The sequence below is a fragment of the Salvia splendens genome, chromosome 16 (genome assembly GCF_004379255.2).
Source record: "Salvia splendens isolate huo1 chromosome 16, SspV2, whole genome shotgun sequence".
Taxonomy (NCBI): Eukaryota; Viridiplantae; Streptophyta; class Magnoliopsida; order Lamiales; family Lamiaceae; genus Salvia; species Salvia splendens.
Genome location: NC_056047.1, coordinates 7,643,867 through 7,668,038, shown reverse-complemented (window position 1 = coordinate 7,668,038; position 24,172 = coordinate 7,643,867). Strand labels below are relative to the sequence as shown.

The following is a 24,172-nucleotide window of genomic DNA, read 5'->3' as shown; positions in this document are numbered from 1 at the left end:
CTATACTCAAATTTTTTGTTTTTTGTTTTATTATGAATTTAAGATAATTGAGACATTTCTTTTGGACACGAAATTTAAGAAATTGATATGTTGAAGGTAAAGTGTAGAAAGTAAAATAAGATAGATAATAAAGTAAGAGAAAGAAAGAGAGTGTAAAGTATGAGAGAAGATAATTTTTTTAGCAAAAAAAAGAAATGATTCAATTATCTTGGCACAATCTAAAAAGAAATACGACTCAAACTACCTTGGGACGGAGGAAGTATGTTTTTTTTGTTAGAGATGGGATTTTCCACAAATGATCGAATTATATGTGATCTTTACTGATTATGACGTATTTTAGTTACTACATATGTGAGTATTATTTGGCAATGACGTGGAAAAAACTTTTAAAAACACAAAATTAAACTCATTCCGTCTAAAAAAATTAGTTTCATTTGTGGACGGTACAGAAAAAATAAATAAAAGAAGTGAAAAGTTTCTTATTTGTTTGTTCATATAATGAAAACATAGAGAAACTGAGGTGACAATAAATCGCCAATTTATGAATCGATTTCGTTGAATAGCCAATTGTGCAAAATACGAACCACTTTTAAAGTTCATGATTTTTACGACTGAATTTCAAGTTTGCGGAAAAATATTGTTGCCATATTTAATGATTTTAGTGTTGATCTATTCGACTATTACCCTTTATGATAAAAAAAATAGTGAGAATAATTTTTAATGAAAATTTATTTATTTATATTTGTAATGATTTGTTAAAATGAATCCGTCTAAAATAAATAAGGTGGTTTGTTAGAACAAGACGAAGATAGCATATTTTTCATGAAAACCTATGTATCTATCAAATCAAGCAACCAAACAGGCAACAGCAACATAAATTTGACTACAATTTCAAAGGCTCGTCAATTTAAACGTGAACGGAGTAACCTGATATCTGGGCATAAGACATAATGATGAAGTAATCTTGTGTTCAAATGAAACGACTCAAATAACGTGGAAGACTGCGTAATTGTTGAGTTGGGATTCTTTCTTTAGATAGCTTTTCTTTTAATGAAAGCAATCATGTTTTGAATGCAAAGTAATTCTCACAACTGTTTATCTACTCTGTTTTCGGTTTCTTCAACAAAATTACATAGGAAATTAGCCTAAACATTATCAACCCCTACATATGTTCCTAATCTTCAACATCTCTTAATAATCCAAGACATTCTCTTGATCAAGTTTCCAGTCTATCAAAGCCAAACCTTTCAGGTGCTGCGAGAACTCAAATGTAGTGAACGAAACCGTACTCCCTTCAGTGTGAAAGCTTGAAGAATGGCATAAAATTATATGACAACACTTGCACTAAACGGTAGAATGAACTACAACAACAATCCGGCTCTAATGAGATGAGATATTCACACGCAAGTGTAACAAAGAGACTTATCGAGTTTGGCTGCAGCTATAGGTTCAACTTTATCAGCCTTTCCAGCATCGTATGGATCAACTTTTGATCAGTGTTTTTGCCTTCGAAGAGGAAGGAGACGAGTGTAAGAAGGTAGCAGCAGCACGAGCAGCCTCTGGAGCTGCAGATATATTCTTCACATCTTCAAACACACTCCATTTAGGCGTTTTTCACATCTTTATACACAGATATTGTACTGTCAATAAACCATGATACTACCATTCTTGGAGCTTATTGTAAGCATCTCATCAACCAGTTTTCTCAGTCCTGCAAAAATCACATGTTGCTGATTAATTACTAGTACACTACATTACTCCTAATAGAGATTATCCACAATGCTTATCTTATAGTAGGAATCAAAATTCCGCTCTTCAAAATATAACAAGAACAAACAATTAATACCAATCATGGTGCAAGAATTAATTAAAGATAAACAACAATCCTCCAAAATGCAACCTATCTCCTCCACCAAATATCTTCATCTTCATACATATTAAATCACAAACCAAATATTATCCTCTTCAATTAAAAAACTCTAGGAACCAAACACCCTTCAAAAAATGAAAGTTTTTCATGTTTTTCACCTTTAAGAAGGTGAAAATTCTTTCTACAAGAATCACATAATATGAATAAGCTGGAGCATTTAATGAGGGAATCCAACATCAATTTCACATCAAAATCTCACAATCAACAAAATTTATCCTCTTCAGATACATCATCTGTAAACAGTGGCGGATCTAGGGGGGGCAGGAGGGGGCGGTCGCCCCCTCCGTGCGACTATTTTTCCCTTATCGGGATGTAAATTTACCATGTCCGCCCCCTCCGTTTGCCTCTGGCGTCGCCCCGAACAACAAAAAAAATAGCCATGTCCGCACTAAACCAAGCTAATACTATATATTCCGTTCCGCCCCCTCCATTTTCGGATCCTGGATCCGCCACTGTCTGTAAACCCACCATCATGTGATTGAATTACATAAAATCCACAAGTGAAAATGAAAAAATTAGAATCCTACCAATTCAAGATAATTCAGAAAAGAAAATTTACAGAATATCCCACAAGGCTGAAAGGAGCTAATAACCATATAAGCAGTATATAAATATTTAGAAAAACTCAAGAGTAAATTGGAGTGCAAGAAAATGGTGGAAACTGACCTTGCTTTAAGAGAGAGATGATCATCCACAACTAACTGGACACTAGATGTTTGTTCCACCTACTCTGTACAAAGAAAAGTAAGCATCTCCCAATATAATGTGATGTTAGTGTAAATTTATATACATGTATTTCTATAGAATTTTATTCCTTTGTGATTCTAATTTATTATGGTTTTCTGTACTGAATTATGAAATTAGTTAAATATAAATATATGGCCTTGGTTTGCCCTTCCATTAGTTGGTAAGTGGACCATTATTATATGCACTTATACTATTGGAATTATTGTCAACAACAAATATTTTATTGGATTGATCCTAGTTCTATGGATATGACCTATAAACCATAGCCAATTATTTCTACTAAAGCACCGTCTAATAAATATACACCACTATTTTCTACTTTCATACCAAATTCAAATTATCATTTTTTAGTTATTTCCAACACGTTAATGTACATATACAAGAAGAATATGTGATTAGATAATTTATTAGTATAGAATAGTTTAAATTGGATATATGACAAGAATTATTTTGGATATAAAATCATGAATTCTGATTTTATATAGTATATTAGTATATATGTTAATTAGATTCAATACTTTTCAGTGTACTATATCAGACCAAAATTATAGTGATATTAATTCTTAAGTTCAACTCCAACCAAAGCACATACAATGGCTGAGACCAAATTCAGATTTCAGACAATTTTGGCACGAATGAATAATGATGTAATAAATCAGCAGTATCATCGGAATGAAGTGTCCATATACATGTATATTAGTTTAATTAAGCTACATGTGTCAATTATTGTTAGAGAAAATTTTCAAGTACATTGACAAAAGAACAAACCAACAGAATCAAGCCAACTTCTAAAAGAACTGAACCAAATTCGACTGCCTTTGCAGATAAATTGACACAGCAAAACAACTCACACGGTGACGACACCGGACACCCACGGCACAAAAACCGGAGCATTCGGATGTGCATCTCGGTATGATTCTGGATACTTGTCTTTAAAGTTCAGTCTTGGTGTCTCCGACTGCAAAACAGCAATGAAAGCAGGGAAAATATTCAGTTTCCTCGACCATTTCCCCTTATCGCAAGCAGAGATATATCGTTTCGATAAATATATAAAAGGGTGGTTGCAAACTCACGTATTTTAGCCAGCACTCGCCATTTTTATGTTCGTAAATATCCGGAGAGTAGCATCCTCTCTCCGATGGGCAATAGACCCATATATTGCATTTCTTGTCACCAGGTTTGGCACGTCTGGCTTGATCCAAACACGACATACAACACTCGTAAGCAGAATCTTTATGGTGAGTAAGTCCCCATCTTACAGCAGCCCCATCATAATCACTATGCAGTTCAGCATTGCATTCAGGAGGTAGTTTTCGGCCTGGTAAGACTTCTTCATCTGGGATTGGAATTACAAATATCAGCCAACAAGTCAGTTTCACAGATTCCTTTGACAATGTTACATAAACCAAATATTGAACCAGAAGAGGGTGAGAGAGCTAAGGAATCAACAAATCACAATATGCAACCAATTAGTAATTACCGGACTCTTGTTCACCCTCAGGTTTGTCGTGTTCCTTGTTAATAATTGGTACTGGTATCCATAGACCAATCTCTTCTGACATGTCAGACCAACCAGAACCTAAAGCTCTTGAAACAGCGCCTGTGAATGCAATTTGTAAATCAAATACATAACATGACAAGCCTAAAGAAGGCCAAAGGAATACATATCATACCGGCTTCCTCAGGTAAAATTGTTGTGTTTAACATTTTCCCACAAATAAGTTTTTTAGCTTCTTTTAATTTTTGTTTGCGCCAGGATTCTATTGCATCTGCACAATAAAAAGAAAAGGGAGTGTTATAGCATAAACTATACAGGGAACATAAACAAGTGACATAAACAAACTTCTTCCATTTTTAAAGGTTAGGTAATTCAAATTAGTTAATTAATGATCAAATAAAAATGGAAAGCAGTCTAACCACCAAAGAATCCTCCATTGTTTTGAAGTTTATGTCAACAGTCTATCTAAAGAGAAATGTCAAAATCCTATCTTTGCAGTTTCAAGAACTCAGTTACAAAGACGCCAATTCTTATCTTGTTGTTTCGAATTATCAGTCCCACTCGTGAAGCCTTGGGTGACTTCTTCTATTCTATTTCATATGATCTCTAGCTTGGTTTTAAAAGAAACTAAATAAGAATCTGTTGGCAATGAGTGGGAATTTGTAAGCATAAACTTAAGGACTAAGATGAGGTAATTGTGTTACTTGTGCTACTATGGCATACCAATTCAAATAGCAATCAAGAAACTGATATATAAAAGAACCAACATATAACAGAGCTAAAATAAACATATTGACACAAAAAAAAATTCAGGGAAACAGCAAGCTCATTTTTCAGGTTTTAGAATTCTAGACTCCCATACAGTGTACGTCGCGAATTCTTTTTTGACATGCTTAAGGACTAATATCTAGTAAGTAGACCAAAGGACTAATATCTAGTAAGTAGACCAAAGGACTAATCTCTCAGTAAGTAGAACGAGCACAGGTAATTCTAAAAGGGAGTATATCCTTATTGATATTAAACACACTTAAATTTTCCCTGCTAAGCCAAGAAAACTATATGGGTGGCATAGCGCGTAGACAATCAAGTTGAGGGGCTATACTCGAACAAAATATTTTCTTGATAAGAAAGAGAAAATTATGCATGGTTTGGTTTAATTTACAGTTCCAACTTCTATTTATCAATATCTCCAATACAATTTACAAAGTTCTAGTATTTGTTTTCAAAAAAGTGTATCGGTTCTTGTGTGAAACTTTAAATATGTTCAGAATTATTAAAATTCTTGAATTAATATTATGATATTAAAAAGAATATGTTTTGTTGTGTGTATCAATATCATATGCCAAAGTCTACATTAAAGTTGTGGTGTAAATATCATTGTGGTTGATACACCAGATATGCTTCAAGTGTCTAACATAATAGAAATACAAAATCAGCATCTGGAGCTTTAGCTACTGAAAGTGCTATCATCATAGAAAACATCATCGAACAAATACAATTAAGGAAGATTTAATTTCACAGATACTGAATTTATCTATTACCCCGTCTTTCCTTGTATCTTCCTTTGAACCAATATATAAGGATTTCCAATCCCATGTCCAATCCACCCCTCCAACAACCAGTCCAATCCTGACCTAATTCTACCTACTGATAAATCTTCTTGATCATTTTATTCCAACAAGACTTGGACCTAACAATCTAACATCCAAAAAACAAATAGTATTGTATTTCTACTTCTAATGTAGTGTCAAAGCATCAAAGAATTCAACCATTTTAAATTTATATATACAAACTTAGAACTCTGTACAGAGTTTGCACAAAAAGAAACATAGTAGCATGCCGATTAAACTAAACATCAACAATTAAGGATATACTGACCCCGTTGCTCCGTCCCATTGGCAGCAGCATCTAAGCTTCTGAACTTATCTAGGATCTCATGTATCAGCTTTTTTTTCAAACTGTGGGGCAATTCTTCAACTCTTTCTTCACTTGCAAATTTTTCCTTTAGCTGTGAGATCTTTAAACACACAGAATATATCCATTATCTATCAGTAACACTAATGATAACAAAACCAACATCAAGACACAGACACAATATAGCCAAGAGATTTGCACAACTACTTCCTCAAGATTAACGGGATCTCACCAATCGAATAAGTTCTGTGGGTTCTGCTGCTTTCCGTATTCGATTCGACTCTTCCATTTTGCTAATCTGATTTGCATTGTATTTAAATACTGGATAAGCAGTGAGCACAGCAAAGGTTAGCTAGAAGACTATTTTCAGCAAGGCAAAACAACCATATAATCGACTTATTGAATAAACAAAGTAGTGCAACACAAACCAAACAATAGCTCTGGAAATTAGATTGTTCAACAATGAGGGATATCAAAAAGATAATTGAAACTTAAAGATAAAGCTCTAGCTGCAAGAACCAATTTTTAATCAAATCCAAAGCTAAAAAAACAAATCGAATTGGGGTTTCAAGAGAATCAAAGACAAAAGGGGAAACTTATACAGAAGCTCTTACTGGTGTGAGTGTCAGCGAAGGAGTAGTTGTAAACAGAAGCGTAGAGAGAGTGGAGCACATAGAGAGCAACAACAATGTTCACTGAACAAACAACCAAAGTCGTTCTCTTGTAAGAACACTCTCCTCTCGCCATCTCCCCTTCAGCTTCTCGTCCATACCATCATCCTCACTCTCTCTGTATGTATTATGTAATGTGTATGAATATGAACAGATTTCTCAAGATTTACGTTTTGCCAGCACAAAGAGGAAGAAGCTTGGGAATTTAGAGCGGATTTAGAACGGGATGAATCGAATCAGTGGAACCTTATTCGATTGCTTTTTGATTTTCCTCTCTCACTATCTTTTTACAGTCGATGTTTTATTACTGAAAGTGAGAAAGCATTCGCACTTAAACGTTGCTTAAAATGTCGGTTTTCTTTTAGGTCATATGTATACTATTAATCAATGTTAATGGAGCATTTGTTTTTAAAGATTTCGTCTGATTCAACTATTTTTTTAAAGTTCAAAAATTTTATGAATTACATAAAAGTTAAATATAATTTTTTCTTTAAGTTTATTATTTGAAATAATAAAGAAAATGATTAAATTTTGCATTTCTATGCATTTTGTTTAATTAATGACTTCAACAGTAATTTATGAGGGAGTATTGGATAAAATTAAATGTACAGTACAAAATAGATGTTACATTTTGTATTTTAGTTTGTACACTTTCCTTTATTAGAAAGAAAATTTTCTTTCACATTATATATAAAAATATATTTTCTCTTTTTAAATAACACAAAAAATAATATCTACTAAAATATCGTATCATCACCCAAACGTAACATCTACCTCAGAACGGATAGAATTGTTATACCTTTGGTCGTCATTCATTCTTTCTTTTTTGAATTTTTGGGCATGTGATGCCAACGGGGTAAGTACTATTACCTCCGTCCCTCAAAGTTTGTCCCAGTTTACTATTTCGGTCCATCCCTGAAAATTTGTCTCATTTCACTTTTTACCATTTTTTATAGTGGACCTCATATTCCACTAACACATTTCTACTCACATTTTATTATAAAACTAATATATAAAAGTAGGACCTACATTCCACTAATTTTTTCAACTCACTTTACATTACATTTCTTAAAACTCGTGCCGGGTCAGAGTGAGACAATATTTAGAGCATCCACAATGGTGACGAGCGGACCGGCTAGCCGATTCCCGGCGCTGGCCGGTCCACTCGTCGAACCATTGCAGCAGGCGAGCGCCAAATCGGCGAGAAAAACGGCGAGCGCATGCTGATTCCCGGGCGCTGGCCGATGCGCTCGCCGATCGGCTGGCCGCCATTGCAGGCTCCCGATCGGCCAGGCGATTTTTTAATTTTTTTATTTAATTTTCGAAACACTATATATACGCGATTTGCACGTCATTTTCATTCGCACCATTTGTTTTAACGAGTTTTCTATCTATCTTAATAATTTCTGTACAAGAGCAACAACGCGAAATGGAGCACAACAACGAGTCTACTCCAGTGACGAACGGGTCTTAAACTCCCACGGTACCCGTGGGAAGTGGATGGGGTCTGATGGCCGGGTACTACAACATGTACCCTTGGCAGCAGATGATGCCCAGGATGACATTCGGGGGTAGTATGCCGGGATGGCAGGGTATGCAGGGCAGACCGACGATGTCGGGTGGGCAGGGGTACCCGGGATGCAACCCGGGATGCAGATGATGCCGGGGTGGCACCCGGGGATGCAGGGGACGCCGGGGGGGGACAACGTCTATCGCCCCAGTTTTGATTTTTTTACTGCTTCTTCGCACACATCGACTCAATCGGAGACGCAGTTCACTGGGTGTGATACTTTCTCCTTAGAGGAGTTGGGGATAGATCTCGGGGATGCGGACACTCCCGTTCAAACGGGGGGAGTAGGGCGGGATCGGGGCGCGCCAAAGAATAAGAAGGGCAAGGGCAAGAGGGTGGTCGGCGAGTCGTCGCAGCCGGCTGATGACGAGAGCCCGACACGGAGAAAGTGGACGGATGCAGAGAACGTCGTGCTGTCCAAGGCGTGGGTGAGTGTTTGCGATGATCTCCTCGCCTCAAACAATTAGAGGATCATCAACTTGTGGGCTAAAATAGCAGCAGCCTACAAGACATTTTGCCCGGAGGGGAGGCTATGCAGCGGGGAGGAGTGCCGGAAGGGGTGGGACCGAATCAGGGCTGCGGTCTCCCGATTTTCGGGCTTGTACACCAATGCCCTCCGCATGCAGACTAGAGGTCAAACTGACGAGAACTGCAGGAGGATAGCGGAGAAAGTCTTCCCCGTGCCCGGGCTTTATAAGGAGTTCACCTACTGGAACTGCTATGAGGTGCTAATGGACTCCGAGAAGTTTCGGGCAGGTGTTGATGCTGGCTGGCCGAAGAAGCAGTGACTGAACTATATCGGTGATTACAGCGGCGGCAGCAGCGGCGGTTCCCACGACCTCCCCGAGAATGTTCAGAAGTTCTCGTCCCCTCCCGCGTTTACTCGCCGCACTCACCCGGACTCGACAGGGGTCCCAGGAGGTCCAGTCGGCATCCCCCCTGTTGGCAGGTCGACAACCGAGCTCGCCTTCTTCGCGCGTCAACAAACGCGGGCTCAGATGTACAAGATCTTAACTGACTGGAAGACGGCAACTGACCTTGAGGAGAAGAGTTTTCTTCACTCAATGCTCGTGAGTATGCGGGCCGATTTGACTGCCGCCGCGGCACAGTTGGGGGGCTCAGACGCGGGCTCAGATGCCGCAGATTTGGGGGTCCCGGATAGCGGCGGCGACGGCGGCGACGGCGAGGAGTGAGACGGAGGCGGGGGGCTCGTGTGTGGAGGAGTTTTTTTTAAATTAATGTAATTTTTTTAATTAATGTACTTTTTAAAATTTTAATATTATTATTGAATTTTTCCGTATCTGTGTCGTAAATTTAATTCTGTATTTTGTGTGATTGTTAATTATTTATTTTTTATAATTTTGTTTATTGTGGCTAGGCTATAGCTAGCCTATTGCTTGTCCTGATGATGTGGCAGAAGGAGTATTTCGTGCTGATGATGTGGCAGGAGGAGTTTATGGCTAAGCTATTGCTAACCTATCTCTATTGGAGATGCTCTTAGAGGACGGAGGTAGTAATACTAAAACAAGAAGAAAAGCACTACGATAGTCATATTGTGAATCCCTATTCTGCTTGCTGGAAAATTACACTAAGTCCTGCTGTTCTCACCAACAATAATATTTATATATGAATTTTCAGAATTAAATTCCTGTTGAGGCTCCTCTTCATCCTACCTTAAGAACAATCTTCATGAACTCGTAAACAAAGAAGCATATTGAAGCCGAAGGTAATACCTGATATACAATACAACCAACAAGATATCAGATCAACGTATCATCTATATGCAGAATTTAAACTCCCGTTTACAGCAGAGAGTTGGAATGGTCTCACAATCAATGAAAAAGCGCAGGCGACTATTTCACCACCCCCGTTGGAGGTGCAAAAGAGTATGCAGTCATATTTCGAAACTGAATCTATATAAGCCAATTAATTGGGTTTTGATGATTCAGTAGACACTATATTCATGTATACTGAGTAATGCATGAAATTCTAGCTATCTGCTGCATCGGTTTCTTACTTTCTTTGGGTATCCCTCATAAGCATCTTACTTAATGAAGCATGTGTTTCAATCGCATAACAAGCAAATTTTCATCTCATTCAGATGCAAAATAAGAAGGATTGAACAGAGCCATGAATTCCTTTCTACTAATCAAGAAATTATGGAAAAGTCCCAACAAAAAGTAACAGATGACCTTACGCATAATGAGGAGATTTTTTTGTCAACATTTCAAAGAAGGGGAGAAATAATGTAAATACTGTTCAGTGTTGTTAGGGTCGCGGGTCGGTCCGGGGCGATGAGGCTGGACCCCGGGTCGCGGGGCGATGGACATATACTCGGGTGAATGCAGATAAGACCTGCATACGATTGTTTTTTTGTCAACATGTCAAGATTGTTTCAAATTCTCAATTCTTTTTCTTCCCTCGGGTGAATGCAGATAAGCTGATTTCAATATGTCATATACTCCATAAAACACTGCGCCTGATGGTGCCATGCTCAGAATTGAGGGCAATGACCCCTTGTAAAGAGAACGAACCCCTTCATTTTGAATAACATGTCGAAAAGCGCCAATAACTCCACCCAGTACTTCCCCTCCAGGTGCCACAAGCCTGGTACGGATCTGAAGCAAGTATAGTTTTAGTGACCTCTTGACCAGACTCACCAGATACAAAATTTGGTTTCTATATCACGTCAAGAATCCTCAAGATAAAGAATAACATGCATAATAGTAAATAAATTATCAGAGCAATTATAGCATAGGATAACGATTTCATCCCACCTTCCATTCTTTGAAGGGGAATAGTGGCATTTACCTTTTTGTACTTTGCATTACTATAGGAACACTTAGTTATTCACTCATTGACAGATGCAGAGTATTTATTAGAGAGAAGGTAAAACATGATACTCTCTCTTTTCACATCAAATTTCAGAAACCATGCTCTCTAGTTACATTATCACCTAGCATTGTCCTTTAAATACATTTTGCACCAATATAAATGACTAAGGAGTTTGGATTATTGGAAACACCTATGTGAACCAGCAATAAAAGCATGGCCTCTACAAATACATGAGCAAAAAACTAAACTCATTTGCGAAATCATTTTGCTTCAAGGACATTAAAATTTCTCCAGTAGAAACAAAGCGGGCAACAAAGAGGGGTATTTCAAATTGTGAGAAGAATTGATGCCCCAAATATAAAAAGTAGAAGAACTAGAGCACTTTATGGATTGCCACTCACTATATCCAAGGGCAAGCAGAGGACAGTAGCCGTCATACCAGCTGCAGCGCCCGCAATAAATCTCTCAGAATTCGTGGTTTCCTCATTTCCAAATAGTTTGGAAGCTGCTTTCTGTATGTATCATAGGCGCATAAATTAATTGCCTTGAAAGGTGCTGTGCGCAGTATGTTGACAAAATTTCCCTTCCAAAAGCCTCTCAAGCCTTGCATAGTTGCTATTCTGTTAATGAGCATGTACAAGTCCCCCTTCTCGCCACGAACTATATACTCCAACTTCAGCCTCTCCAGCGGAGCAAGGCAAGTTCTGTTTCAACAACATTCCATCAGCACAATGCTGCTCTAGCAACAAAACAAATACAGACACAAATTGTAGGTTTGACATCCCAATATTTTCTTCTCCTTGTTGAATTACAGAGAATCGTTGGAAACAAGTGTTGTGCAATCATAATGCAACCCTATCAATACGGTTCTCAATCTTAGTGGTCTAAGAAAACTCATAACAATAACACAGCTTTGCAGAAGTAGAATACCTCAGTAATTAGTTGACAAACAATAACATTACAAAAACAAAATTAAAATTAAAATTAATAACTAGTAAAACACAAAGAATAGGGGGCAGAGGCAGACCTTGAAACCATCGCAGCCACAGCACCAGCGCACAAATGCTTGGTGGTGTTCATCGCCCCCCGCCCCCTCAACCGCCTATTAACCCCCTTTTCCGGCTTCGTCGCGGCACTGCCAACCGCCTCATTACGCTCACTAGATTCCGCAGAGTTGATAATTGCTCCATCTTTCCCTTTAAAAGACAAACTCAAACACAAAAATTCGCCCCGTTTTCTCAGAGATTGCAGCGGGCGACTGTTACAAGAAACTTCGCCGACGATTCTATTGACAATTGACGAAGGAATTGCGTTCGAATCGAGGAACAATCCACCGGAACAGAAAAATGAGTTATTCGAGCTATGCGTATAATCGTTAAGCCGAAGATTGGATTCTGACATTTCGTGCGTCGAATTCGGATAAAATTGGGGAATGATGTCAGGTATTTGGGATATTAATGGTTGAAAATCGAAATGTTAGTGCATTAATCACATGGAATGATACGAAGCAGCACCTATTTAGCGCGGTTTCCATGGATAGCAGAGCTCGCTCCCTGCATCAGTAGCACAATGTTGTTCTGGCTTTCACCTATTTAGCGCGGTTTCCATGGATAGCAGAGCTCGCTCCCTGCATCAGTAGCACAATGTTGTTCTGGCTTTCACCTATTTAGCGCGGTTTCCATGGATAGCAGAGCTCGCTCCCTGCATCAGTAGCACAATGTTGTTCTGGCAAAGCTACTGTTGTTTGATGCTTACCACTTGTTTTTGCCGAGCTTTGTATTTTTGTGGGGCCCTCTTGGTTAATACAAATTCTTGTTCTTAACTAATTATATTTATGCTGTATTTTTGTGGGGCTCTCTTGGTTAATGCAAATTCTGCTTCATAACTAATTATATTTATGCTGACACTGAAATATACCGACCCTACAAAATAAATACATTTATAGTAGTATGATTATAAATCCATTTTTATTTTAAATTTTATCAATTTAGCTTGAACTTTCACATTTTTTTCAATTTATAATAACATTATTAAAAATATTCGACATTAAAAGTTTTGTTGGGCGTTGGGACCATCCACAAAACTAGAAGATTCATTCAAACATACAAGTAAAATACATAGAGCATCTCTATATAGCAGATACGCAACAATTCAGTTAAGTGATCTCATATTTATTATTGTGCGGATATCAAATGAAGTCAAAATTATAATAAAATTAATGACTCGACCTCTAAATTAAAAAGATTAATCCTTTTAAGTGTAACATATAAATATAGTACTTGGAAGACGATTTCCTTGCTTCATATTTTATCCAACAACTTCGTGAGTTTCAGTATGCTTTCACTTTACCTTTATCAATCAAATTCAACATATATATGCTTTATCTGAATGTGATTCCAAAAAACATTAAACTTGTCATTAATTATGCAAATCAAGATAATACAAAAAGTAGTCCTGGATAAGACTATGCATGAGCTCACAAGTTGGCTCATGCATGCATGTTGCTACTTACAGCCAAGATAGTGAATTGGTGTCGTTAATTCTGATTCTTAGCCATTCTTAGTTAATACTATTCTTTCATATCTTTTCTACTTGTCATAAAAAAAGGACAGAAACTATTCAATGCTTTTGTCGGAAAAAAAATTGCAGTTATGAGATACTTCATGAGAAGTTTACAACTTGGCCTAACTAAACAAACTTAAATGTAGCATGTTCTAATCAAGAGTAACACAAACTCCTACACCAAATTAACCAGAAACAGAATTCAAAGTTGAATGAAATAACACCAAACATACTAGTGATCATCTCAGCCTCCTCACTGCGGTTGTCCTTCTTCAGCTTTGGGGGCTTCCTTAATCTCATCAGCTCCTTCCTCCTGCAATAAGGCATGATCTTAAAAATCACAACTACAGAGCTGTTGATTAATTTGATCTTGTAATTTTCGGTAACCTGAACATCGGAGGTCCATAAAGTGAGGTTGTCGCGAAGAAGCTGCATGATCAAGGTGCTGTCTTTGTAGGACTCCTCGCCTAATGTATCCAACTCCGCAATCGCTTCATCAAAGGCCTGGTAATTAAACACCTCAATTCATGTTTACATTATACAAAAATATTAACCTCTTTTTCTCATTTATTCTTCTATATGCACGTACTTGTTTTGCTAGACTACAAGCGCGGTCGGGGGAGTTGAGAATCTCGTAGTAGAAAACGGAGAAGTTGAGAGCCAATCCAAGCCTGATTGGATGCGTTGGGGTGAGCTCCGTGTTAGCAATGTCCTGCACAGTCATTTAAATATTATGTATACAAAACGTAGGACTATTTAAACGACGTCATTTAATACCTGAGCAGACTTGTAGGCGGAGAGAGTGCTCTCAGCAGCGTCTTTCCTCTCGGCGCCAGTCTTAAACTCAGCCAAGTACCTATGATAATCGCCCTTCATCTTAAGGTAAAAGACCTTGGAGTCGCCGGAGGAGGCGGAGGGGACGAGGCGGTCGTCGAGCATCTTGAGGATGCCGTCGCAGATGGTGCAGAGCTCCTTCTCGATCTTGGAGCGGTACGTCTTGATGGTGGCGACGTGGTCTCCGTTCCCCTTGGACTCCTCCTTCTGCTCGATGGAGGAGATGATCCGCCAGGAGGCGCGCCTCGCCCCGATGACGTTCTTGTAGGCCACGGAGAGCAGGTTCCGCTCCTCCACGCTCAGCTCCTCCTTCTCCCCCAGCGCGCCCGACACCTTCTCCATGAACTCCACCATCTCCTCGTACCGCTCCGCCTGCTCCGCCAGCTTCGCCATGTACACGTTCTCCTCTCGCGATGCCTCCGCCATTCTTCTCACTGATCAATAGAATAGAGGATTTGGGAATATGGTGTGTGTGAGTCAAGATCCAAACAAGGGGCTAGTTAAATTATATGGACAGAGGGAATTGAGGAGATTCTTGTGTTTGCCGTTGCAATTTGAGAGGATGTGCTTAATATACGCTTCCACTGGGGATGTATGTCCATTCACCCACCATCCATTTCTATTTTATTTTACCTTATACTAGTAGTAGTAGTATCAAATAAAACAGCTATAAATATTAGTACTAGTATTATACAAAGGCACCTAACACAATAATTGTAAAAATACGGTCAATTTATCACATCACATAATTATGCTTAATACTGTAATATTTAATTACGAACACACATTTCAATAAAAATTTCGGTTAGATAAATTGTTTAATTCCATTTATATTGATCGATATAGATACGAACAATAAATCTATTGTGTAATTTGGGGAAGATAGCACCTCTATATAATGACCATTAGAATAAGAGAATGATCATGTTTATCAGCGACCAAGAGATCCATTTGTTTTTGTAATTAATGTTGACTAAAAATATAACTTTTCATATAGATAGTAGGGGGTAATTATGTTTATATAGTACGATGGGGCCATGCCACATAAGATTTAGTTTTACAAGAATACCTGCACACTAAAATTTCATAGCATATATTTTTTCATCAAATTCAAAATTAATGATAAAAGACTTGAATTGATTTATAGTTAAGGTATATTTTGCCTATCTTATTAATTATAGTTGCTTATATAAAAAAAATTAGTGCTTATGTTACTCACTAATAATAACATTAATACCAATCTATACTAATCTAAAGTGACAGTTTAATGAAAAGACAATTTTATCCTTTTTGGAGGGAAAATGTGAAGCTATTTTGTTTACCCTTTTGGTCATTTTGAGAAATGACAACTATTGGACAGAAAAGAGGCAGCTCCTATTGAGTCTGCACATTTTGTTTACCCTTTTACTTCTCAAAGAAGATTAAACATCTATATAAAACACACCATTAATTGAATCTTCACATTTGTGGACTAATTTTCTGATTTTTTTTATTTTTGATTGCAGCATAGCAGAGCTCTTTGAATTCGGCGACAGCTCCGGCAACGAGTGACGACGGCGGCAAAGCTGAGGGAGGAGGGGTGGCGGCGGCAAGGCAGTGGTTGGCCGAGTGAAAGTGAGGTATCCGGAGCGAGAGAGATGGGGAGGAGAGGTGAGAAGACGAAAAAGAAGAGGAAGGAGAGAGAGAAGAATGACGACGGTGGCGGCTACCAGGCAGCCACGTCGTCCATCTCCAGATTAATTCAAATATCCAATCTTTACCCGCAGGGGAAGAAGAAAAAGGAGTGGAAAGAGAAAGAGAGAAGCTGAAGCCGACCATGCCGCTGTGCAAGCGGGGCAGCGAGGCAGCTGGCGGGTGAGGCGGCGAGACGGCTGGTGAGTGTGGCTAGGGTTGCAGAACCAAAAACTCCTCCCAGTGAGGCTGGCATCTACCGTTCAAGGGAGAGAGGGAGAAAGATTGAGGCGCAACATTCATCTAGGGTTTAAAGGAATAGTTATTGTATATAATTGGGCTTTAATTTAGGCTTTAATTGTATGATATGAAGTAGTTTAGATTTTATAAATTTTATGTAGTGGAGTAGTATAGAATTTATATTTAATGTTTTTTAATTTAAATCGAATTTTATAGTTGCAAGCAAAGTTGCAACTTGCAACCATATTCAAAAGGCTACAATCAAAAAATATTTGCAACCAAAGTTTTAATATGCTGCGATAATTATTTGATCTTTCTCACAAATATCAGCATAGATCATATAGTCTGTGTTTCTATACCCAAAAACATAGGGTGCTGCATCCCATATTAGTTTTATTTTTTATTTTTATTTTTTATTTTTTCATTTTTGTAATATTTTCATTATGAAAAATGATAAACTTTTTCGATCTTAAATTTGTGGAGTACTATGCTTCTTTTAATCATATTTGCATTATAATGAACATTATATATATTGGTATCATTTTTTTGAATAAGTATTCTGCATGATTAAAATATTTGCTAACGTATTTTAATTAAGTTTCTTTTAAAATCTCCCCATTAATAATTGTGTTGATGTCATGAATTTAGCTCTTTTGCTTGGCATCCAATCAATTTTAACCACATTAACCTCTTCCACTTTTTTAGTTATAGTTTAATTACTTATTCTGACTCTTACAAGACAATGAAAAATCAAAGTACAAAGAATAGAGTGTGCAAATGAATATTCATGTGCGAAATCATGAAAATTTATCCCACATTCTTGCACTACAATATCCACTTTTATTTTATTGTGGTGATCGATGGTTATAGAGAAGATATTGGATTTTTCAATTGTATTGATTTTTACTTTAATTCTTATCCACTCAACTCATAAAGATAAATATTTATAAATTTCTGGACTTTACAGGCAAGCAATGGGGGCGGACTATAGTCCAGACTATACATAGTCTGGAATATAGTCCGTCATTGCGGGCACCTGGACTGTAGCCCGCCATTGCAGGCACCTGGATTACAGCTCGGACTATGATTTTCTAATTTTTTATTTATTTTTGTTTTTATTCACATTTTCCATTCTATAAATACACCATATTATCTTCATTTCTCACGTCTTCCAATCTCTTTCCCCAACTCACTTCCCATCGAAAAAATTTGTTCATGTAACCGTTGAAATTGTATATTTAGTATTGCACGTTGTATTTTTTTGACTTTTTAATAAAACGAAGTTTTCCATATTGTGGTCTTAAATTTATGTATATTGAAAATCTAAGTTGTGTTAGTAATTTTTTTTCACAAATTACAAATATATTAAATTTTATTTTGAATAGGAAATTTTATTTTAGATTAGGACTAGAAGATCATTCTTCCTTTTTAATTAAAAAATACTCCACCCGTCCCCGATTAATTGTCACTCTTTGATCGGGCACGAGTTTTAAGAAATGTAAAGAAAAGTTTGTTGACAAAGTTAGTGGAATGTGGGACCCACTTTTTTATATTTGTTTTATAATAAAATGTGAGTGAAAAGAGTTAGTGGAATGTGGGACCTACTTACCATTTACGGTAAAAATGAAGTGTGACAATTATTGAGGGACAGAATGATATGAAAAAGAGTGACAATTAATCAGGGACGCAGGGAGTATATAATTATAGTTTTTTAATTATATACAATTTATATTCATTAGCTGAAATTTTCTTTGGTCCGTGCATATCACGGGTATTAAAAGACATTTTTTTAGTCATTGACAATTGTTTGTTGCAATTTCAAGAGTAACGAGTCCATGAATGATTAAAGGTTTTAGTCTATACTGAGGGGTAATTACACCATACATACAAAATATTTCACTAATATTTTAAATTTGTGAAAAAGTTTTAAGTTAGCATATACCAGACATAAAGTTTGATTATTGTTTTTAAATTTCAATATTTTGAGTTATTCAGTTGGATTAGTATGAAATATAAATTATACTTTTATAGTATTCCCTCTGTCCTAACTAAGTTGAGTCAAAACTTTTGGGCACGACGGTTAAGAAATTGTGTTAAAAAGTAGGAGAGACAAATAAAGAAAGATAAAGAGAAAGTAAAGTAGATTATGGAATTAAATAAAAGTGACTGGATGTTTTTTAGTCAAAAAAAGAAAACGACGCAACTTAGTTGGGACATCCCAAAAAGAAAACTTAGTTGGGACGGAGGGAGTAGCATATTGTGATTGAGACGAGTTAGTGAAATGTGAAGTTCACTTACTAAAATAAAAGAGTAAAATGAGATCATTATATATGGACGAAGCGAAAAGGAAATAAAATTAAAATTCTTCGCTGACAAAAGAAGTATTGCAGGCACCTAGACTATAATTTGATAGTTTTTTATTTAATTTTTGTTTCTATTCATAGTTTCCACTCTATAAATACACCATATTTTAGCTTCATTTTTCATGTCTTCCAATCTCTTTCCCCAACTCACTTTCCGTCGGAGAAATTTGGCCATGTAACTGTTGAAATTGTATTTTTTAGTATTGCGCCTTATACTATTTCGAGCTAAAAAGAGGTGCTATTAATTTATGATGGGGGTTTATTAATTTATGATGGAGGAGAAAGAGAGAAGGGACGCCACTTTTAGGATGGGGGTTTATTAATTTATGTATTCCATAATTTTTGGGCTTTATTATGGGTATTAATGTACTACTTGGGTATTATATTGAGATTTAAATATATACTCATTTAATACTTAAAGGTTTCAATTTGGGTGTTTTGCTCGATTATGTCTTAAATTAGCCGGGATCCGTTCATGATACTATTACTGCAATGGATGTACTGGTAAAACTTTTATATGGAAGTTTTTGTTAGCCGGGATCCGTTCTAAGGGTGATATTGTTTTAAACGTGGCATCCAATGGCATAGCTTCTTTACTTTTGCCTGGAGGTAGACCAGTTCATTCTTGATTTAAGATTCCCATCATTGTTAATGAAGATTCTATGTGCAATATAAAACCAGGGAGTGCACTTGCTGAACTGATTGTAAGAGCTAAGCTTATCATATGGGATGAAGCTCCGATGATTCATAAACATTGCGTACAAGCCGTGGATATGACTTTCAGAGATATCATGCGTGTATGTAATGAGCTCAGTACAGACAAACCCTTTGGCGGAAAAACAGTAGTTTTTGATGGTGACTTCGGACAAATCTTATCAGTTGTTCCTAAGGGTAGTAGGCAAGATGTTGTGAATGCCGCTATTAACTCTTCATATCTTTGGAGGAATTGCACAGTTCTGAGGTTGACCAAAAACATGCGACTTTTGAGTGCTGCATCTTCTGATGAAGTTTCACGATTGAAGGAATTTTCTTCTTGGGTTGCTTCTATTGGAGATGGAGTTGTTGGTGGTCCAAATGATGGCGAAGTGACTATTGATCTCCTTTCAGACATTGTTTTGTCTAATTCTGGGGATCCTCTTAGAACAATTGTTTCAACGATATATCCGTCCTATATGAATCATGAAGAGTTGAGTAATTGTTTGCATGAGCGTGCCATACTTGCTCATACTTTAGAGGTTGTTGATGAGGTTAACCAATTCATGATGTCGTTGAATCAGTCTCAGGGTCGAGTTTATTTGAGTTCTGATAGTATCTCAAACTCAGATTTGACCTCAAATGGCTTAGCTGAGATACATTCTGTTGAATTTTTGAATAAGTTCAAGTGTTCATGTACATATAATCATGAATTGTTGTTGAAAGTTGGTACTCTTGTGATATTGTTAAGGAATATAGATCACTCGAATGGATTGTGTAATGGCACCAGACTGGTAATTACGCGTTTGGGTGATTATGTTTTGGAGGGACAAGTATTGGGTGGCCATAATGTTGGTCATAAAGTTTTGATTCCCCGAATGTCTTTAATACCATCTGATCCAAGGTTGCCATTCAAATTCCAACGACGACAATTTCCTTTGGTTGTGTCGTATGCAATGACCATTAACAAAAGTCAAGGTCAATCTCTGTCTCATGTTGGATTATTTTTACGAAAACCAGTGTTCAGTCATGGACAATTGTATGTTGCTATATCTAGAGTTACGAGTCGTGGAGGTCTCAAGATTTTAGTTTGTGGAGATGAAGATGATAATAGAAGCGATGCTACTGTTAATGTTGTTTACAAAGAAGTTTTTCAAAACTTATAAACTATTGGTTGGTTTGATGTTGTTTTCTAATTTTTCTCTTTAATCTCTACTCAAATAACATGTTCTTTATTTGTGTATCTTATTCTAACTAACTTATACTCTTTGATCATTAGTCATACATCTCTTATTTGTCATTTATTTTACTCCACTTATTTATAATCACATTTATGTTTTTGTAAATCTTTATATTGTTTTTAATTCTTAGTTTCTATATTTTATTAAATTTATATTCATTATTTAAAAATTATATGTCCCGTGCATAGCACGGGTGTAAATACTAGTAATACTAATATACTACTCCTTCTCTCTTTTAATGGAGTACGTGTTTCGCTTTGACTAGGCACGCATTTTAAGAAATATAAAAAAGTGAGTGAAAAAGTTATTGAAAGGTGAGTCATACTAATATTATAATAAAATATTAATAAAAATAAATTAGGAGAATGAAGGGTCTATAATTAAAAGTTAAATATAAAATAAGATAATTAATAAGATACGGTTAAAAATAGAAAACTGAGATAAATAATGGGGGTTGGAGGAGTAGGACTACTATTTCCTCCGTTAAATTATAACTGAGTTATTCTTTTTTAGTTAGTACTACTACTACTTTATATAACGAAAAATTACTACTACTCCGTAATATTTACTCTATGCTTATTTATCTAATTTACTGTCTTTCTATAGTTAATAGCCACTCATTCGTCCAAATTTGTGAGTTATCCTCGTCCAAATTCACTCTCCATCGGAAAGCACGCGAGAAGATAGTCTAAATCGGAGATCTGATCGTAATCCGGCGCCGATTGAGGAGTCTTTTCGCTTGGTTTTCTCTCTTTCCTTTGCGTTTTTAACTCTGCGACCTCCTTTTCAGTCCTTTTTATCCTTTACTTACACTGTTTATCAAATGCCTCGCCTTCACAAATGAGTTACTCTAGCTGAATAATTTTCATATTTTTGTTTAATTATTGAAATGTATGTCCTGCCGCGTTCTATGCAGTCTCATTGAGTACACCCATGCTTCTTCGGATATTTCATATTAACCTGAGCATTCTGAATTAATGATATATTTTTTTTCTTTTATTTTTCGTTTGTACGTATACTTATAAATTTTTGTGGAAGTGCTTGCCTCTTATGATACTATCATTTGTAATCCTCTGAAAATATGATTCATTTGTTGTTACATAATAACATAAGACTTGTTTTGCTAATTGGTAGTAGTACATTAGATTGGGAGGGTGTTTTTTACATAGCTTATAAGTTCCACAGTCTTCGAGAAATAATGTCTGAAAAGGTTATTAAGTTAGAGAAATTTGCAATTTAAAATCGTAGAGGGAGAAAATTGAGGATACATGAAATGAGAAGAGTATACATTAAATAGTACAAATTTTAGTAGTCTTTTGGTGATATGATTTTTGCTTAAAAGATCATGAAGAAGGAGTATGGGATTGAGGAACTTATTTATTTTCACAGTTTATAAGCTATGCAGGACTTTAAGCTCTTTATAATGTTTCAAAATTCCTTCTATTCAAAATATATGGCATCCTTTTTTTTTGCACACAAATTAAGGCATGTTTTTTTGAGGTGAAGAATGTGAGTTTTGAGTTGAGATAGCACTTCTGCAAAACCACTTATGGGTTGTTTCATTTATAATGTCTCAAACCCAAAAAGTGCCTTAAAATTGTCTTAATCTCTGTAACCTAAGCATTTTGAGACGCTATTAATAGGAAGGAGGTCGCAGGGAGTGTAAGCTAATTACTGAATCTGTTGCATGTTTATTTTTCTTCAAGTTTTCATGAGCATGAGAATGAAAATAACATGGAAATTCGTATTAAAGAATCATATTAGATAATATGTAGAAACACAATAGAACTGATATTTATCTCATCCTGATAATCAGCAGCACAAAATTTGATCGCCTCCATGGTAACCATCATCACAACTAGCACCAGAAACCCATGTTCGAGTTCGATCCCCCAAATTTGCTTCCATAACACAGTCCCTTCAGCCAGATTGTCTCTGTTTTCTTCTTCTTTAGCAGCAGCAGCTGTGGTTGTGAAATGCAGCAACAATGGCAGCCCAGCTAGCGATGATGGGAGTTTGAAGGATATCTTATCAGGCATGGTGGATGAGAGAGTTGAGCAACTTTTGAACAAAGAGGAGAACAAGGCTCTTTTACAAGGACTGGAGCAAGCCTCTTCCAGAGTTGAAATTGCCAAGAGGCAGCTTGCTGAGATTCAAAAGCAAGAAGAGGAGGCCAGGGTTATGAGGGAATATATTGATCAGCTTGAATCAAAGGCATCTGAGGTACCATCATTTTGTAGCTAGCAAAGTGTATGGTGCTCTCATTCTTGATTGCTGTAGATATTAGTGCAGACAAAGAGTAGCATCGCCAATTTAGTGAGTGATTTCATGCTTTTGAACAAATTGCATAATAGACATGATTGTGGTCTAGTGGCTTTTTGCTGTATATATGTCTAAATAATGAATCAGAGACTAGGATAGTTTATGACTGAAAACCTGAAAGATAGACATGGAAGACCTTTTATCCTAAAATGGCGATCAAAATAGGGATACATCGACTTCTTTGACTCAATTATATATTTGCACACCAATGTTCTTACATGCCTTATTGTCTAGATAATTGCAAGTGCATACTTATACACAGAAGGATGCTTATTGGTTTTGTGATTGAAGATTGCTGAATCCCAGAAAGAAATCTCAGAAGCAAGAGCTATGGTGGAAGAAGCAGAGCTATCATTGAACAGTGCTTCAAAAGAAATGGAAAGTGGAATGTCGGACAAAGATAAGGAGAGACTGCAGTCTGTTATAGCTGCTTCAGTATCTGCTGTTGTTGGCACTCTTGCAGAACTTCCTATTTCTTTGTCCCGGGTTACGAGCAATACCCAACTGATACTACCTCTGGCTATCACCTTTGCTAGTTGTGCATTATTCGGAGTAACTTTCCGCTATGCAATCAGACGAGACTTGGATAATTTTCAGCTAAAAGCAGGGACATCTGCAGCATTTGGCTGTGTAAAGGGTACCAGCAAATAAACTCACCTCTTACTATAAGACTGTCTAATGATAAATTATTTTCATATAATTATAACTTTGGTACTGATGGTTGAAGACATAATTATATTATTTTTACTCATTATTATATTCGCGATGCAGGGCTAGCAATGCTCGAAGCTGGAGCGCCGCTGGAGCTAAATGCCAGCAGCATTGTGTCCCATGCTTTTGATGGTGCGGTGTATGTTTCTGAAAATCTTTTGATTTTTCTATTTGCTGGAGTTGCTCTAGACTTTTGCATAAAGTTGAGAATCCTTAGTCCATTTCCAATTGAGAGAACATAACTATATGTCAAAGTATAATTTTTTTAATCAGATATATTCTCTTGAGTACAGTTCATTTTTTTTGGTGTACATTTCACTAATACAATTCATTTATAGGAGTACATTTTTTTTACCTTGATCAAGCTTAG

The 24,172-nt window shown here is 36.6% G+C and overlaps 4 protein-coding genes and 1 pseudogene across 7 annotated transcripts; 2 read left to right on the top strand and 3 right to left on the bottom strand.

The window, feature by feature from the left end:
• Positions 1 to 1,045: 1,045 nt before the first annotated feature.
• Positions 1,046 to 7,091, bottom strand: LOC121772519. Of its 3 annotated transcripts, none has more exons than XM_042169653.1 (9): positions 6,704 to 7,091; positions 6,322 to 6,387; positions 6,054 to 6,192; positions 4,351 to 4,446; positions 4,158 to 4,277; positions 3,751 to 4,013; positions 3,529 to 3,635; positions 2,597 to 2,655; positions 1,046 to 1,711 (listed from the first exon to the last, which is right to left on the bottom strand). In XM_042169653.1, exons 1-8 carry the CDS (start codon positions 6,761 to 6,763, stop codon positions 2,628 to 2,630), a joined length of 879 nt encoding a protein of 292 aa, XP_042025587.1. In that variant the 5' UTR covers positions 6,764 to 7,091; the 3' UTR covers positions 1,046 to 1,711; positions 2,597 to 2,627. The 3 variants fall into 3 exon arrangements, with proteins under 3 accessions (XP_042025587.1, XP_042025586.1, XP_042025585.1); XM_042169652.1 differs by having other exon boundaries at positions 2,597 to 2,660; positions 6,322 to 6,410; positions 6,704 to 7,087; XM_042169651.1 differs by having other exon boundaries at positions 6,322 to 6,410; positions 6,704 to 7,087.
• A 2,784-nt stretch (positions 7,092 to 9,875) lies between these two features.
• On the bottom strand, positions 9,876 to 12,942 carry LOC121769837 (annotated as a pseudogene).
• An 864-nt stretch (positions 12,943 to 13,806) lies between these two features.
• LOC121770061 (14-3-3 protein 2-like) lies at positions 13,807 to 15,012 on the bottom strand. Its single transcript, XM_042166858.1, has 4 exons — positions 14,505 to 15,012; positions 14,317 to 14,439; positions 14,115 to 14,231; positions 13,807 to 14,040 (listed from the first exon to the last, which is right to left on the bottom strand). Exons 1-4 carry the CDS (start codon positions 14,985 to 14,987, stop codon positions 13,981 to 13,983), a joined length of 783 nt encoding a protein of 260 aa, XP_042022792.1. The 5' UTR covers positions 14,988 to 15,012; the 3' UTR covers positions 13,807 to 13,980.
• A 4,485-nt stretch (positions 15,013 to 19,497) lies between these two features.
• On the top strand, positions 19,498 to 20,694 carry LOC121770123 (ATP-dependent DNA helicase PIF1-like). The gene has a single exon (XM_042166916.1). It carries the CDS (start codon positions 19,498 to 19,500, stop codon positions 20,692 to 20,694), a length of 1,197 nt encoding a protein of 398 aa, XP_042022850.1.
• A 664-nt stretch (positions 20,695 to 21,358) lies between these two features.
• On the top strand, positions 21,359 to 24,094 carry LOC121770628. Of its 2 annotated transcripts, none has more exons than XM_042167382.1 (4): positions 21,359 to 21,511; positions 22,589 to 22,992; positions 23,383 to 23,728; positions 23,863 to 24,094. In XM_042167382.1, exons 2-4 carry the CDS (start codon positions 22,609 to 22,611, stop codon positions 24,042 to 24,044), a joined length of 912 nt encoding a protein of 303 aa, XP_042023316.1. In that variant the 5' UTR covers positions 21,359 to 21,511; positions 22,589 to 22,608; the 3' UTR covers positions 24,045 to 24,094. The 2 variants fall into 2 exon arrangements, with proteins under 2 accessions (XP_042023316.1, XP_042023315.1); XM_042167381.1 differs by having other exon boundaries at positions 21,372 to 21,511; positions 22,586 to 22,992.
• Positions 24,095 to 24,172: the final 78 nt, after the last annotated feature.